This window comes from Macrobrachium rosenbergii, chromosome 52 (genome assembly GCF_040412425.1).
Source record: "Macrobrachium rosenbergii isolate ZJJX-2024 chromosome 52, ASM4041242v1, whole genome shotgun sequence".
Taxonomy (NCBI): Eukaryota; Metazoa; Arthropoda; class Malacostraca; order Decapoda; family Palaemonidae; genus Macrobrachium; species Macrobrachium rosenbergii.
This window is the reverse complement of record NC_089792.1, coordinates 18,859,590-18,878,333: the sequence shown is the minus strand read 5'-3', so window position 1 is coordinate 18,878,333 and position 18,744 is coordinate 18,859,590. Positions and strand designations below refer to the sequence as shown.

General features: G+C 35.5%; 1 protein-coding gene across 1 annotated transcript; it reads right to left on the bottom strand.

Moving 5' to 3' along the window:
• Positions 1–3,475: 3,475 nt before the first annotated feature.
• Positions 3,476–6,400, bottom strand: LOC136833902 (cuticle protein CP1158-like). The gene is made up of 2 exons (XM_067096193.1): positions 6,300–6,400; positions 3,476–4,519 (listed from the first exon to the last, which is right to left on the bottom strand). The coding sequence occupies exon 2, from the start codon at positions 4,372–4,374 to the stop codon at positions 3,865–3,867; it is 510 nt and encodes a 169-aa protein (XP_066952294.1). The 5' UTR covers positions 4,375–4,519; positions 6,300–6,400; the 3' UTR covers positions 3,476–3,864.
• Positions 6,401–18,744: the final 12,344 nt, after the last annotated feature.

The window sequence follows — 18,744 nt, the reverse complement described above, 5'->3', positions numbered from 1 at the left end:
ATTCTTGTGCTTTTTGGATACTGTTGTCACCACAAAGCCTTGGATCCAAGCGCAAGACACATGAAACAATTATGATTGTCGGTAGCGGGAAACGAACCCGCATCATATATATGTGTGTGTGTGTGTGTGTATGTGTGTGTGTATGTATTTATATATATATGCACCTCATCGACGAAGTAAAAATAGAACCTAATAAAATATGTACAAGGTGTGTGTTGTGTGTGAGTATGTAAATCATTAAGGCATCAAGGAAAAAAATCAGGAGTTTTAGAGTTGCAATCTGTCCCTCTACGTGAATACTTTGAGCTTAGACAGGAAAAAATCAGGAGTTTTAGAGTTGCAAGAGAGAGAGAGCATAGAGAGAGAAAGAGAGAAGAGAGAGAGAGAGAATGAATAGCTTATACCTCCAACAGTTAATAGCAGATAATACGCTTTTTAAATGCTGGGACCTTTGTGAAATGCAATTTCTTATATTGAATTTTAAGTGTATGTGAAATATATTTTCGTTGCTAAAGATTTGACTTAACAGGCAGTTTGTTAAACATACATTATTGAAAATCTGAAGAAAATCTGAAGAAAGGGCGAGCTAAAATTTTTCCACCGATCTGCAAATGATGTAAACTGGTTGTCGCGAAACTTACGAATTAGGAAAAACTGACTTAAACTGGGAAACAGGATTAAAGAGTAATTTATTTTCAGAGATTCATGGACCTCTGGTAAATGCTTCATTTCATGAATCTTTACCAACTTGCTGAAATGGTAATGTGAACGGAAACTAATTCGTATTAATAAACTTTACTGATACTATACATTTTTGTGAGACCATTATTATAAAATAATTAAGAACAAGCCTGATTCTTACTCATGCATGAACGAGGATTATATGGACATAACGCTATTAAGTATACCGGGAAGCAAATTCAGGAAATATATGGTATGCTAGTATTGCACCAGACCCGGTTTTTTTGCCATGCCCCTTGGTTAAGTTAGATTAGGTTGCGTTAGGTTAGTTTTTAAGAAATGGCTTCCCGTTTTTATCCTAGGTGGTGAAGTTAAACGAAGATCAATAAGAAATAAGAGAGAGTTCTTGGATTTTTTAAAAAAGCTGATGATGTTAACAAAGCCATGTATTTAGGGAGTGGCACTGGTTTAAAGGTAGCCCACAGAACTATTAAAGAAATAGCAGTGGGTAAAAAGGTAGAAAGGAGAAACCTTTCTAATGGAGGAAAAAGTCAATAATAACATCAGAAGCAGAAGAAGAAAGGCATCTTTCGGCAGAACATTTGATGTCATGAATAAGAGAAGTTAAGGGGAGAATTCATTATATATACCAGCTTCCGAAGAAGACCTGAAAATAGTTTTAAACAGGTTCACAGTTTTTGACGTCGAATCAATAAAAAAAAAACTTAGAAAATGGAAAAACCAGGTCATGATGGAGCCACTACGGAGATGGTTTTAGCTGTAACTGAAAGTAAACTTTATATACTAGCTAGACTGTTTTGCATAAAATGACTGAGAAAACAAAGCATAATGAATGAACTGGACAGATCAAATATTCATGTTAAGACAAAATGTTCAGTAGTGTATGTAATTTAAAAATCCCCATCTCATGGCTTTTGTTGATTTCATGAAAGCATTGACAGCATCACAGACTAATATCGCGGAAGGTCTTTCATCATTATGGCGTTGCTAATAAATATTATGTTACTGAAATTATTCAGGAATGAAGTAGATGCAAATTTTGATGGAGCATTTTCAGGTGAATTTACAGTAAACAGTTTGGTGCTACAAAGGAATATCATTTCACATTTGTTTCTTGTCCTTCTAACTGACTTCATCATAGAAAATGTGGTGGGAGATGGAGAAGTTTGAGATTGGTCTGAAATAAACACAGATAATTTGGACATGTGCCACCTTTGCCTAGAGGTGCCAGCTAAGTAAGTCAAACATGCATAGATATTACCAGAAAAACCTCTTGAGTCACCTACATCTGGATTATGCTCTTAACTTTACATGAAACAACTTACTCGTTCTGATTAACTCTCGTGCAAGGTGCCATGTATTCATGCGAGAAATTCAGCGTCAATAAACTGAGATATGTCTGTCAGAACAAGGCATTGCAGACTTCTGTAAAGGACAGCACTACATCTCACAGTCAGAAGAATTCCAGCGTTGGTTTTTGGTACAAAGAATGCTGTACCATCTTAGGACTAATGGAGTTGTTGAACAATTTATTCAAACTTTCGAACGTTCTCTTAGAATGTTTAGCTACCCATGCAGCGTTACTACAATTTCTAATGCAGTATAGACTTATGAAGTTAGACAAATAATACTTACCCAACGGACACCTGCATGAGTGTCAACTTCCTTCATCATTGTATTAAGCATAATGAAACCAAACAAAAAGAATAACAACAAAGACTTTGCTAAAGGAAATACAACCTTCAGTTCACCAATATTGAATCATGGTACCTGTTACCACAGAGTAAGTTGTGGACCTCAATGAGAGAAGGACCATCATGGATTTCCTGCAATCCTCACCGAGGAGTTCAGGACTTGCATTGTCACTGTAAGAATATTTCAAGTGGACTATCTGGTGATGTCACATCAGACAGTTTTAGCCCAGCAATGAATAAATGAAAATGCTGATCAGCTGAAGCACAAGATATACCAAGATAAAGCACTGAGGACAAACTTGTGATACATAAACGATTGAAGAAACTTCATACCGCCTGATTACTGATAGTGAACATGGACCAGATAACCAGAATGATCTAAAGGAACCCACCAACAGAATCATACATTTCAATGACTCGGCTCGTGGGAAAGGTGTTTTGGTATCATGCAACAAATAAAACTAGAATATTCGATACCTTGTGATTTTTTCCACATTTTGCAAAACTAAGACACATTTATCTCTTGTTGCATTATACTGGAAAGCTCACGAAGTAGCGAACTTCAGTTGCTTTTCGAAAATAATTAGTTTTACCACGCCATTAACTGTACAGTTACTAATTCTTCTGTGTCAATTACTTTTCAGTGGTTGAATGCGCAATCACTGGCGGAATTTAGTCAGCCATTTAGTTGTCATGGATGATGACTCTTTTGGAATAAACGCCACGTTGTTTTGTTGTACTGGCATACCGTCGTCATTATTCTTGCAAATTCTGGCGTATTTGTTTCCTGAGAAAATGACAGTAACAAAAATAATGAATAGGGATTTTATTTTCAAGGAAGCAAAGACTTGATTTGATTGTGTGATTAGTGGCATATACTCGTATGCCGAAATATAAAGTTAAAAAAGAGGAAAAACTGGATTCATGACAATATTATGAGCCAAGATTTCATGTCCCAATATCACTTCATCATACACTGGGACATTATGCAAACTTCTTTGCAGTTTCGTGTGTTACCGGTTTTAGTGATAGTAACAAAAGTTATTTACAGAACAGAATATGTTAAAAACACTAGAAAATAAGGAATTCATATCACTTTATTCAAAACTGCAATCATTTAGTCACATCTAAAAAGTCACATAGGTCGGAGAGAAAAATGTATTTGATGATGAAAATTATGAATTTTGATGAGAAAAAACTAGAATATAAAATTTTTTTGTCTAACTGTCCAGAGCGAGGAACACAGACTGGTGCAGGACCAAATACGACACGTTTGGAGAAAAGAACAAAAAGTAAGATTTTAAGCTAGGTTTGATGGTCAGAGCATTGTTGAACTCGGTCGAATGATCACGTCAGTTCTGAGAAGGAAAGCTTTGTGGAATCTGAGCAAAAGGCGACACTGTGCCTGTCCAGGAGTTCATGTTGAAAGACTGTTTGAGCTGAAGTGGACACTATTCTCAGCTGGTAATTATGACAGAACGGGTGTCACTAAACGAAAGTCGTCTGTGAGCTGGAGATTTCTACCGGATTTGGTGATGATTCCAGCAGGCCCAATGAGCAGGATGTCGTGAGCAAATTCGTGGGTAAACAGCTCTGTAGATCCATCCTTTCTAAGGATACCAGCAGTGCCGATGATACCTCTGGAGTCCTTGTAGCTTGTGGGAGACCTCTTCTTGCGAGATGGCGTTGCTGGGAGGCCTGGGACTACAAGACGCAAGTCCTCTGAGATCTGAATGTTCCTGCCAGACTTCGTGACGATTCCAGCTGGTCCTATGAGCAGGATGTCGTGGGCAAAGTCGTGGGTGAACAGCTCGGTGGACCCGTCAGGGCGATGGATGCCAGCAGTGCCGATGGTACCTCTTGAGTCTTTGTAACCTGTTGGAGATCGCTTGGCGCGAGTTGGGACTACCAAGCGCAGGTCTTCTGTAAGCTGCACGTTCCTGCCAGACTTGGTGATGATGCCAGCGGGTCCGATCATCAAGATGTCGTGGGCGAACTCGGGGGTGAAGATTTCGGTCGTTCCATCATTTCTCACGATGCCTGACTCTCCTATGTTGCCGGCTGGGTGCACGTATCCGCTTGAACGTGCGTCCCACTCCTGCCACAGCGGCTAATGCTAGCACCTGTGGAATAAGCAGTTAATGCTGTTAAGATCGTAATTAATTGATAAGACAGAAGTTATTCAGAAGAAGTGAAATCCAGGTAGCAAATGTGATAATGTAAGGAATACGCTCGTGGACTCCAATTGTTTTAACGCTTGATATGACATTTAGTACAAGACAAGAAATAAAAGCCCAACTGATAATTAACTTTTTCTGTTATTGTTCATGGTTTGCACATATTCACAGAGAACAAGCTAAGAGGGCAACTGCAAGCCACCAGAGAATAAAATACATATATATGATAAAAGAAAACAGCAAAAAACAGAGCCTCATGAAGATTATATAAGACAAGAAAACTGGACACTAATACCAGGGACCTTATATATAAGGTCTCTGCTAACTCATTCTAGTTAGTGATACACATACAAGTAGGATATGTTGTGGAAATACTTAGAAAATTTATTATATCTACCGGGTGTGGGAAAAACACAAGTGATTGAGCTTTTCTCAAATAAGGTCAGATGCATACTGATGAACGCAACTTTTCAGTAACTTCACATTTAACTTTTGAAATATTAAATCGTTATTGTTAATTAACCGACAGAGTGAAAAATTGCTTCCGGTACGATTTAGCAGTCATCAAAGCTTGGGGTTGAGAGAGTAAATACGGTAAAAAGAAGTTATTGCTCGCCCTGAAGGAATTCTTGAACTCGAATGAACTTCTAAGTGTGAAAAGCCCGATGTTCCCTTCACACATACATATACATATAATATATATATATATACATTATATATATGTATATATATATACAGTATATATATATACACACACACACACACACACATATATATATATATATATATATATATATATCTATATATATATATATATATGTATATGTACAGTATATATATTCATATATAGTAACCTAATAGCAGACTTTACTATACGTATGCCTTATATCATTTAGAAAACTGATCAACAGACTCTGAAGCTTAATTCTGTTTGAAGGGAGAGAGCCTAGTTAACATTCATGATTACATATCTCTGTGTATTGTTGTATGGGTATCCACTTACGCAACACACACACACACACACACACACACACACACACACATATATATATATATATATATATATATATATATATATATATATATATATATATATATATATAAAACAACATGAACACATTTGTACTGTATGCTTATGAATACCATCACTCTCAATGCAAAGTGACCTAGTTTTTTTATCCGAGTCAGGCATTTACCTGAATAATCTTTTTCTACGATTTGTTTGAAATAATACGAAACACTCTCTCTCTCTCTCTCTCTCTCTCTCTCTCTCTCTCTCTCTCTCTCTCTCTCTCTCTCACTAAGAACAACAGAAAACATTTATGCCTCCAAGACTGGGGTTTTGTGATAAGAAAAGATTAATATTTTATGAGATACATTATACAGAAGCCAGCATACTCGTATAAGGTTAAGAATATGACTAAAAGATATTAAATGAAAGTATATTCAAAAGATAATTTAGCTGTTGTTCTCCTTTATAAAAATGAGAAAATTTTACGAAGATGAATATAGAATAAAATGTAGGAGAGATATTCTGTTTTAGAAAAAGTACAGACTTCCAACGGTACAAATTAAACAATTGGGAAATGTGTACCTATATAAATTAAAGGCTTTTGTGAGTAGCATAATCCCAAGATGTCTTATAAATACTGCTAATGATTATATTCCTGTATCCAGAGAAATGTTAACTTGGAAACTTTCATGAACTTTGCTTTGTGTTACTTACAACGAACTTCATGATCTCGTATTCCTGACCGCTACAACTTGGGCACTGACCACCTCCCCTTGCGCTAATGTTGCCCACAATCGTCTGACCCTATATTTATACCTGGGTATCTGTTCCTATGGCCTCAAAGATCCTTGAGTGCATACCCTCCCGTCCCTAGACTTCCTCAGTCCCAAGCTTCAATACTGTGGACACACCCATCGCCTTAGCAATCAGATGCCACGCCCTTACTACAAGAAAACCATCGTCGTGGGAGGCTGCTATCATATGGGGTCGAGACTCGGTTTCAGTTTGCTCTTCTTTTTGGTACCTGCTGTTTGCCGTCTAGTATTGTTTGCTAGCTTGCTTGCAGATGCAAGCGATTGCAGACTGGTGGAGGCAAAACAGCTTGCTTGTTGTTCGAATTAACATTTGCCGAGTTAGCTGGCTTACTTGTAGGTCTCGAGGCCATCACGTCTGAATAGGATTAAGAAGATTAGGGTAAGGAGGCGAGAACTATGTCGTCCGCATTCTTGTAGGACCAGATGCTTGCTCATTTGAAAAATTGTCATGTTATTTGAGTAACAAGCAGAGGAAAAAAACAGTTACAAGAATGAGAAGGAAAATGTGACTAATACGGTCTTCCATTAGAAACAAATGAAATTAAATAACCATTGGTCAATATTTCCTTTTCTGTTCTCAGTCTGTAAAGTGTTTGTCACTATTTTCTTCCTTTGATATCATAGAATTTCAGATGGGATTATCCCTCTTGAGGTGAGAATACCTTCAGAACCCTCTGCTATACATCCAGTAAATCATTCTCTTGTAGCCTAGATGACAAACAACTTCCTTTGATTTATATCGGTGACGAAAGATGTTGTTCTTCAACTGCTGCGGTGATTGGCTCATATCCTGCCGTTTTTTTTTTTATATATGATAAATCATATACTGGAACCTGTTGTTCATTTTCTTTGTAACGTCCCATCCCATCTTTCAAGTCGGTAAGTGAGTGTTTATTGACCGTCGGCATATCAGGCGTAAAATTCACCCTAAAGGAACCCTATAGAGATGAGAAATAGGCTCGGCAGACCGCTAATGTTTCATAGTAAATCATGATCCAGGCGTTCATTTAAGCTGAATGGAACTTCATATACACTTCCTTCTGTTTCTTGAATACTAAGCTTCAAATACTGGAGTCTTTTTATCTTCTAAGTCGCTGAATATTTGATTATATTTGAATTGAATATAGTTCTCGGTTTTGGATAATTTATAGAATTATATATGTATTTTTAAACCACTTCACAAAAGTTGCTTCTTTGTGTTACAAGGGAACATACACTTATAGCTCATCTAAAAGGTCATCTTACTGACAATGGCATTTCTCTTCGGAAAGATATTGGAGCACACATACGCTACTCACCTGATTAGATAAATTAATAAGGATTGGATTTGTATTAGTCATAGTTATCAGCTGAAGATATGAGTATAGTATGTATTTTTAAACAGCCATGCTCATTGGATGAGAAATAACAGTTATATTTTCATCTAAAATCATGAACAACAGACCCATTTCTGCCTAAGAAAGATGTTGGAGCATATATATATATATATATATATATATAATATATATATATATATATATATATATAGCTGAATATATGTGTGTGTGGTGCAGACAGTGTGTTTTATATACATATGTATATAGATTATATGTATATATATACAACAGATTTTTACATATGTATATATAGATTATATATATATATGTATATATATATATATATATATATATATATATATATATATGTTTTATATACATATGTATATATATACTGTATGTATACATGTGTGTAGGTGTGTATGTATTCGTGCGGGAGTATAGGCATATGAATTTTTATTACATTGCTTTTGTATTTGCAAGAATACTTTGTGAACAATGAGCTAAGAAATAATATCCACGTCTTTATATTATTCTCCATAATCGTCACTATCATATTCATCACCATTCTTATCATTATATAACTGCAGCTACTGATGTTGATATGGTCTTTGCAATGGTGGAATAACAACTTTAAATCACACCATCATTGTTATTTTTGGTTATTATTGCCATTATGATTATCAATTCTGTTATTGTTATTATTATTACCATGTCAAATGCAATCGAAAGTATCGTTTTCTAGAAAATATCTTTCCTCAGTTCCTTAATAAATTTATTTGTGCATGCGGGAATTGGAAGTGATTAAGTTGCATGGAAGAACTTCAATTAAAAGTATTTGTTCTTAGTCAGTAGCATTAACAGTTTAGTTTGTTTTACGATTCCTTAGGAAACCAGCCGAGAAGTTTTCCGTTATTGCATTATAATCCATTTTAAACACTGACGTTCTAGATAATGAGAAGTTAAGCTAGTGACCACGAGTTTACGGAACAAAGGGACTATTGATAACACACAAGTTGATATAACTTGTAGTTTATTAGTATAAGTTACGTTTATGCAATGTACATAGCAACAGACATTGGCGCATAGACGAAAGAAATGGTCAACGAGCTCTTGCAAATTCAGGAATTTCGCAGATGTCAGACATGATCCACAGAGCTATATTTCGTCCTCATATGGACAAATTATCTGTCTTCTTTTAACATTTTACCGACAAAATACGCATCGAGCAGACATTATGATGGCTAAATTGTAGTGGTGTAAGGTCATGCTTGTCTACTATTACCTTACCCAATATGCGGGACCTCCGTTTTTACACCATAGCAGAAAAATATGGGCCACCTTGGCGTCAAGATGATAAAAGTTGACAACAAAACACATCCCAGTTTGCCACAGGATTTGGAATGACTTAGATAATCTTTCACTACTCGTTAGCCATGAAAACGGGATTTTCTAGAGAATTTTTTATATCCCTTGTAAGAAACGCTAACAGCAGTGGCTCCCGAAAAACAAGTCACATATCGATAATTCGAAGTCCTGGCATCATTTAACATTTGGTTATCAGAAGCAAAAAAATAGCAATTGAGTTTTCTGTACACCATATAACGCTGTACGAAAAATGCGCCGAAAGTTCCTTTGGCAGGGCTCAGTCGAGCCTATCCTTTCGTTGCTGTACACCATACTGAGGCTAGAGGGCTGTACGTCACTGAAAATTTCTTAGCTCGAGGTAAACCAAATCCATGACCCTGAAAACCATGTCAGCAGTCATCTTTTGACGATTGTTGCTCATTTGAATTCAGTAACAGTTGCTGTCTGATGTAAAAGAGAGGAAATTTATCTCCATATCATATAATGACTCTAATTAGCATATGTTGTTCTCAAGTCTTGGCTCCACCCCTTCAAGGAAACGAACATTCACATAGAAATTTATGTGGTTCTAATTAGCATATGTTCTCTCAAGGAAACAATAAGCATTTATGGTATTTCAATAAGTAGGTATTTCTGGTTTCTTATAAACTATGAGCTACTCTCAGCCATTAAATACAACAGTATTTCATATTTCTTTTCGAGAAACACGTTCTGTTCATCTGACTTGTCTTCTTCTTCTTCTTCTTCTTCTTCTTCTTCTTCTTCTTCTTCTTCTTCTTCTTCTTCTTTCGACCTTTATCACATCTTCCTATGGGGTAGGCCGCTCTAGTCTCCTTTCTCCACAAAATTTCATCTTTTGGGCATCTGCGATTTCATGTCTCTTTCTACAACGTCAATCCACATAAGTCTCTGCCTACATCTGTTTCTTCTACCCTCCACGGTTATATCATACACTTCCTTAACAAGAACATCCCCAGCCCTGAGAACCACATGACCATACCACCTTATCCTACTTTCCTTGGCTTTATTTAAAAAAATACCCACCCTTTTTCTGATTTGTTCATCTCAGTTCTTCCCAACAATGACACTCCAAGGATCCAGCTCAGCATTCTCATCTCTGCCCTTTCCAAGGCTCCCTCATTTATTTTTCCTTTCCTTGCTGCTCTTTTCTCACATTTCTGCACCAGACAGCGGCACTGGTCTGATCACTGTTTTATAGGTCTTAATCCTAAGTCTCAAAGGAACTAACTTCAACTGACTTTCCTGGATCCCAACAACTATTCTCTGCCACATCCTTTTTAACTATTGTCCCATATCTATCGTCACCCTGTTTCACGTCTTCCACGGGTTTGAGAAAATTTAGTAGTAGTTCGTCTCTTCCTGTTGCTTTATCATATTCGAGAATTTTGGTCGATTTCGTGTATTTTCCGGACCAAATTTTAAAACAGTTCAGATACTGAACCAGCTTTTAGTTTTCTGAGAAGAAAACTATTGTGCCGGCTTTGTCTGTCCGTCCGCACTTTTTTCTGTCCGCACTTTCTCTGTCCGCCCTCAGGTCTTAAAAACTGCTGGGGCTAGAGGGCTGCAAATTGGTAGGTTGATCACCCACCCTTCCAATCATCAAATATACCAAATTGCAGCCCGCTTGCCTCAGTAGTTTTTATTTTTATTTAAGGTTAAAGTTAGCCATAATCGTGCGCCTGGCAACGATATAGGACAGGCCACCACCAGGCCGTGTTTAATGTTTCAATGAGCCGCGGCTCATACGTCATTATACCGAGACCACTGAAGATAGATCTATTTTCGGTGGCCTTGATTATAAGCTGTACAGAAAACTCGATTGCGCCGAAGAAACTTCGGAGAATTTTTTTACTTGTTTAATTACTATAATTTTTTCAGGCTTCTTTCCACCGTTACTGTCATCCACTCATTAGGGAACATATTAATCGATTGATCCATACTAAGTTTTAAAATTTTTTTTAGATAATTCAGATAACTAATAATAAAAGTAGAACTTGTCCATGAAAGTGGTACTTTTCACCTGGCGGTTATCTGTCACCCATTTGCTTCTGTCCTTTAGAAGTTTAGTACACAGAGCTACAGTTAATGGGTGGGGTGAATCATAATTTATTCAGGCTGTAGCCTACTGATTAGCCTGGAATGCGAACGCCGTCATGTAAACCAGTCCATGTGCAGGACATCTCTTTTGATGCTTCTCCGAAACCTACAAAATATGGTTAATGACTTAATCATGAATTTAAAACTGACGCAATAAATTATTTTTCAAGTAAAATTAGACAAAATCTCTATAATTTGTGGATTAGTAGAAGAGCATAAAAAAAATTATCTCACTGAATAGCTACACGAAAATACTTTCGTTAAAATTATACAGACAGCTTTGAATTTTTCTGTTTCGATAAAAGTTCACAGACGGAGTCTGATAAAAACATTATCAACAAACATTCACAAGAAGCCAAATACTCACTCTTCTATAATCATTCATAGATAAATCCCTTTACAGTAAATGTTCGATGAATCATTTGGAGATAGACCGTGTGTCCATAATGGCTAAAACAACAAATTACCCGGAACATCAGAAGAGAAGTGTCTTGATTTCAACATACGGACAAAAACCATCGTCATTAACCCCTCTTTCTTCTCTATAGTAATGTCTACGTAAGAATGATTAACGTCCACTTATCTCACATTACCTGGCTAGACCAGGCTTGTTATTGGACGGACTTGGCAGAACACCTGTTTTTTGCGAACCTATGGTTTAATTTATGAACAGGAAAGAAACAGACGAGGAAGTATTATAATGTCATGGCGACCCGGGCATAAAAAATTATTGAAATAAGTAAGGTAATGTTGCTGGGTAAATGAAAGTTTTTATTTTGCTCTGCAATATCAAGGCAACCTACCTGCAAGCGATGAAAGCAGTTATGAAACCTTTTCCCATACAAAAATAAAAAAAGAAAGCTACGAGACGTCGAGATGCATGGTTTAGCATTGACGGTAGGCAAATAAGGAAGAACATCTACATCTTAACATGGTGATTTTATTGAATAAAAAGGAAAATAAATCAATTTGCATTCAAAACTGTTTAAGCAGTTCTCATGAGTATGCAAATCAATACCAAAAACGCTTTTGTTACAAACTATCTAAAACGTTCCGTTAATGCTGGAGATCTTATTGCAATATTCTGAAGTGGTACACAGAGATTTTCTTTGCAGAATAGCTTACTCTACTAGCATGAACAAATATGATTTGAATGAGTAATGTGGAAAGAAAGGTGTCTTCAGTGTAAGCTAAATATATATATATATATATATATATATATATATATATATATATATATATATATATATATATATATATATATATATATATATATATATATATATATATACATATATATATATGTGTACGTATATATATATATATATATATATATGCATATATATGTATATATATATGTATGCATACCTGAAATGTATGTATGTATACCTATGAATGGGGGCTATGAGTAGAATAGTTACACGGGGGACGATTAGTTTCGCACAGTCAGACCAAGGTCTCTAGAAAGGAAAGGAGTGGGTGGGTGGTCTGGGGTGGGTCCTCGGCTTAGCTTCTTTACGTAACCTGGCTTAACCATTTGTTTGTCAGTAACTGAAGGCTGGAAGACCTCTAATACATCTGCTCTATCTACTGACGGGTATCTGTTGTGAAAAAGTGAATATTTGTATTTGTTAACTCGCTTTTGAGTGGAAAAAGCTTTGACGTGATCTCTTAAAATTCTGTTTTGGAAAGCTACTCTCAAGCTTATAGAAACAAGATATCTGCCATATGTTCTTTTTTTTTTTTTTTTAAATTACAGGTTTGAACTTCGAAATCTTAAATGAATGACTGAAGTTTCAGGTTTCCTTATATTTATCTAGTAATAAGACATTTAGCGCAATACATATATTTCATTGCACTGAATTTTGTCTCCAACCTTACCGTTAGGAGCGAGTTGAAAGGTCTTAATTTATGGGTCATCTTTAAATTTAGTGACCAGTTTGAACTGGTTTTCAGAGGATTCATGGCATTTCAGGTTTCTTGCTGGATGAATGTTGAAAAAAAAACTTTGAAATAGGTTTCTGCTTTTTAGGTTTCTGAAAAGAAAAACTATTGTGCCGGCTTTGTTTGTCGTCCGCACTTTTTCTGTCTGTATTTTTCTGTCCGTTCTCAGATCTTAAAAACTACGGAGGCTAGAGGGCTGCAAATTGGTATGTTGATCATCCACCCTCCAACCATCAAACATACCATGTTGCAGCCCTCTAGCCTAAGCAGTTTTTATTTTATTTAAGGTTAAAGCTAGCAATGATCGTGCTTCTGGCAACGCAACAACACAGGCCACCAAGGCCGGCTGACAGTTTCATGGGACGCGGCTCATGCAGCTTTATATCGATACCACCGAAAGATAGATATGTTTTCGGTGGACTTCATTACAAGCTGTACAGAAAACTCGATTCCGCCGAAGAAACTAGGGCGCATTTTTTTCTTGTTTGTTCTTGGTCCCGCCCAGAGTTAAAGCGAAGGGAAAATATTCGAGAAATTATAATCTTCAGAACATTTATGATTTTGTATTTTCCACCAGTGAGGCATCCTGACCAAAACCGTCCCACCCCTGCCGCCCCCCCGCCCTTCCATAAAAGACAAAAGAGATTTAATGCAAGATAATTTGTTTAAATACCGTGAATATTGCGAGAGTGTAAGCTGTAATTACCTAATTACGCCTTCAACGTTTTCCAAATGATACGCCAAGATAATTACAGTACGCCAAGTATTGTTCAAATGAATTCATTTAGATATTCTCAGTCATCCTTTCCTTCCATTTTTCCGTTTGATATTCTCTCTCAAACACTCTCACCATAAAAAAATATTGTTCATGCTAGTTTGAAAATTATATTACTGCTACTGAAATTGATAGGTGGAACTAATTTAGGGGTAATTACTTTCACCATTGTAATTCTTTCCTGGCAATGCTGTGAATACTACATGACTTTACTCTGGTGTGGAAAATGTATAAAGCTTGTTTTCAATTCAGAAGTCAACTTTCGAGCTACAGAATATAAATATTTCAATGCAGAAATTCCCGAAGATAGGAATTTCTTCTAGGTAGACGGTTTGTGTATGTGGTGTTGGTGACGTATCCTTTTGAATGTATAACAAAAGAATGCCAGACATCATAATCAACAAGATACGGGCATGTAAAGAAACAAATATTACGTTAAGCGGGAAGAACGCTTACAGATATTTGAATATCAACATTACCAGTAAAAATCGACGTAACTGAATTAATTATACGACAAAGCACTAACAGTAAAAATTAAAGACAAAAAATCCAATAGTGATTATTATCATCTTGTGTCAGTGGGTCATTATATACATATTCATATATATATACATACATATATATGTATATGTATTCAATATATACATAAATATTATATATATATGTATATAATATAATATAATATACATATATATATATATATATATATATACATATACATATATATATATATATCCTGAGGTCCAATGAGAACAAAATTGTCCCCCCCCAAAAAAAAAACATTTCCCCTGATACTAATGTTACAGTGAATAAGCGTAAATATGTGAAGTCGTTAGTTGAATAAGTACTATGGTGATTGCAAGTAAGGAAAAAATTGGCACTAATATAATCGGTAATTAGGCGATAATTAGATAATTAGCGGTTACGGCGTTTGCCTTCTCACCAAAACAAAGGTCGTGCGAACAATTCGTAAGCAACCTGTTGATCAAAGAAGACAGTTAGGTATGCAACCTCGTACCGTAGTTGGTCAACTGAAGTGGGCTGCAAGGTGAGGTTAACAACCTTATCTTGAAAGCCTTGATGAAATCTGGTAGCCAAGCGCTTTAAGGAACCATCTGCCCTACATATAAAAGGTATGGTTCGAACTCCGGTCGGCGAAGGAGCTCTTATCACTTATAAGCCACCTTGGGTGTACGTTATTCCCAAATTATAGTGAATTCGATACTAACGATATCTGCAGCTTAATATTTATGAATATATGTTTACATATAAATATATGTATATATGTGTGTGTGTATATATATATATATATATATATATATATATATATATACACATATATACTGCATATATATATATATATATATATATATATATATATATATATATATATATATATATATATATATATATATATATATATATATATATATTATAAACACATACACATTTAGCATTAGGTTATATATAGATGGTTTATATATATATATATATATATATATATATATATATATATATATATATATATATATATATATATATATATATATATATATATGTGTGTGTATATATAGATAGATATAGATAGATAGATAGATAGAGAGATAGATGGATAGATAGATTGATACGTGTGTCTGTATCGTCACTAATGCCATACATTTTTGTACATCCATCAAATATAAATTTGTGGTATTCTTCAATCGCAAATAACACATCCCCTCCACTTTCCCCTCGGCATTAAGGAAAATCTGACCATAATATATTCTCTGTGCTATAATATTAACAGCGCCCGACATGCGTGAAATATCCCATAATGAGAGGCATTATTCTGCTCTTAAGAGGATTTATCATCTGTTTTTGTTGAAGATGAATGATTAAAAGGAATTGGTTGGAACCCACTCTCTCTCTCTCTCTCTCTCATCTATATATATATATATATCTTATATATATATATATATATATATATATATATATATATATATATATATATATATATATATATATATATATATATATATATATATATATATATATATATATATATATATATATATATATATATATATATACTATAATAATACATATACATAGGTAGATATAGACAGACACATATTACATACATACATATATTAGTATATTACATAATCTGTGTCTATGTGTGTGTGTGTACCTGTGTGTTTGCACTCGGGTATTCACGCGTATCAACTCGTGCGCGTGTTTGAGTTGTGTCCATAAGTTGGTGCAAGGTGAAGTCTTATTCTTAGCAGGAAAAATGAACGGAATATTAGGTGGTTCAGTGGGGAACTTGCTAATCCAGTCCTTGAGGTACCAATGTCATCGAGGTATAACCCAGATAACATATGGTGTAAGCATCCCTATATCCCAAATTAAGCTCCCTCTCTCTCTCTCTCTCTCTCTCTCTCTCTCTCTCTCTCTCTCTCTCCGTCTTTTGTCCTCTCTTACCACAACTCAAGTGCTAAATCAAAGTTCTTATAACTGCGAAAGAATGGCCTTGGAACGGATTAATTACTTATTTTTTATTGTAAGACTCCTTCGTTGTTTATGCTGTTTTTGTTCAGGAGTAATGTGGCCAAAATTTATTGTAGGGCCTAAAAAGGTACTTTGTCCTTTTTGAAAGGAACAAATGGCATGGTAGGATTTTAATCTGGAAGTAGGACGGTATGCCAAGTCTTTTTAACATCAGAACCAGGTGATACAAAAGTACCTGCAAAATGTTCGACTGTTAGACCTGAAATAAATTCTGAAATTCCGTGTTTTTATCAGTGACGATTTATTGATTAGCTTTTGAAATGAACGCTTCCATTATAACTAGACTGATTGACAACCTTTCAAGTTCCATTATGATATTATTTTGTGGCTATAAAATCACAGTTACAAATATATGCCTGAAAAAGAGCTGTAAATTTATAAGGTGTATCGCCAATCTAGAATGTTTTTGATTAAAGGATGAGGAATGCTTAGCCGCTTTAAAAAGAAAACAGTTTTGGCAATAAGATAAAACATTTTACTTACTTGCTAAATACCGCATTGTTGAATATGAGATTGCACTGGTTGATGTTCCTTTAAAGTTGAAACTGTTTGTGGCAATAATTCTATATCTAATAGTTTTAATTTCAAGTGTATCCAATCCTGATGTTAATTAATCCACGCTAACGCAATCGCATACATTTTTGTTTTGGTTTTGACTTAAAATTCTGAGAATATTTTGACTTTTTAACCCTGTTTCGAGTTTGTTGTTGTTTTCGCCAGGAAGGTTATTTTTGTTGCAGCATTTCTTATTGACGATGGACCTCTTAAGGGAGCATTTGCTCATATTTTCATACTTCGAATTAGAAAAGCGTTATTAGTAGCATGGAAATGCTTGCGGGGAACCAGGTGCCTTTTGCATCTGATTTATTTCTAACAAATGACTAATTAATTTTACTTTGCTTTTAAAGGACGAGGACGAGTATATTGCAGGAGCCACATGCTCACTAATTTTACCTTATAATCACTTAACTGTATTTGAATTTAAGACTTTCGCTGTGCATCGAGTCTTTGCGGGGAAAAGAGACAAAAAACTGAGCTGGTATGAGAAGTCTTTCAGTATGTAAAAAACAGACGTCTATGGCTTGGTCATACCTTCAGGAGGAAGAATGATGACTCTGTCAAAAGGCGTGGAAAGAATTAGTGAAAGGAAGGTGCACCGGTGAAGGACAGCCGGTCTCTTAAGGACTTCGACTGGAGGGATTTAAGCGACCTTGCATATTGAGTGGAAGATGAAGGCAGAGGAGCAATCAGAAGAATTGCAAAACCAATTCCTGATTACAAGGAAAAAGGATGATTTTTAATACGGGCTGCTCTTTGAGCAAGAGCCCGTGCTGGCATAAAGCCAGCTCAGTCAAAAACAACAACGACAATTATTTTTAGTGATATTCTCAGAGTTCTACCCACTTCTTGAAGACATTCTTGGAGAACTGCAAAGAAGAGAGTACTACTAACGGTTCTCGAAAATTATAGTCTATGAATTCATCAGCATGCTCCAAGTTTCATACATTTTGAACATGATCACATCACAGTCGCTGAACCTAGGTTCAAATACAGTTTGGCAGCGAGGTCCCTTTTTCGTTCTTCATCCCCATCTGAAAATAAAAATTTCCATTTGCCATTCCCTGAGGATCACTGACATATTTCTGGATTTTCTCTGTGGCAATTTTATCTCCTTCGAATTCCTGTTGGAATATTATTGCCTCCAGAAACACTCAGGGTTCAGACACTCCAGGTTTGGACGCTGTTGCCTTCCTTTGACTTGCTCTCGAACGCAGCGTGTTTCTTGGAGTACATTCACTTTTAGTGACTGCCCTCCAGCAAGGTGTCTGGTGTCCCTTACGCTGATGTTAAACATTTTTCTTTATATCATATTTAAGATTTAACATTTCACTTATTCTGCGATCAGTACAGACTTATCTTGATTTAGACATTAAGAGTTCAAAACTTATTTTGTAATAAAACAATTTCTCACGAATTTCTTTTATGGTTTTAAGACTAGCATTTAAATGGAAATATTTCATTTGACTATTTCTATTTTATTTCAAGTAATTCAGTGTTTTTATTATTCCAAAATCTTGCGATTTTCTCTTCCAACAATATAGTAATTAAAAACATTTTATTAGTGTCAATTTTAGCTTTCTGTAAAACAAAACTATTGCGCCGGCTTTGTCTGTCAGTCCGCACTTTTTCTGTCCGCACTTTTTCTGTCCTGCCTCAGATCTTAAAAACTACTGAGGCTACAAGGCTGCAATTGGTACGTTGATCATCCACCC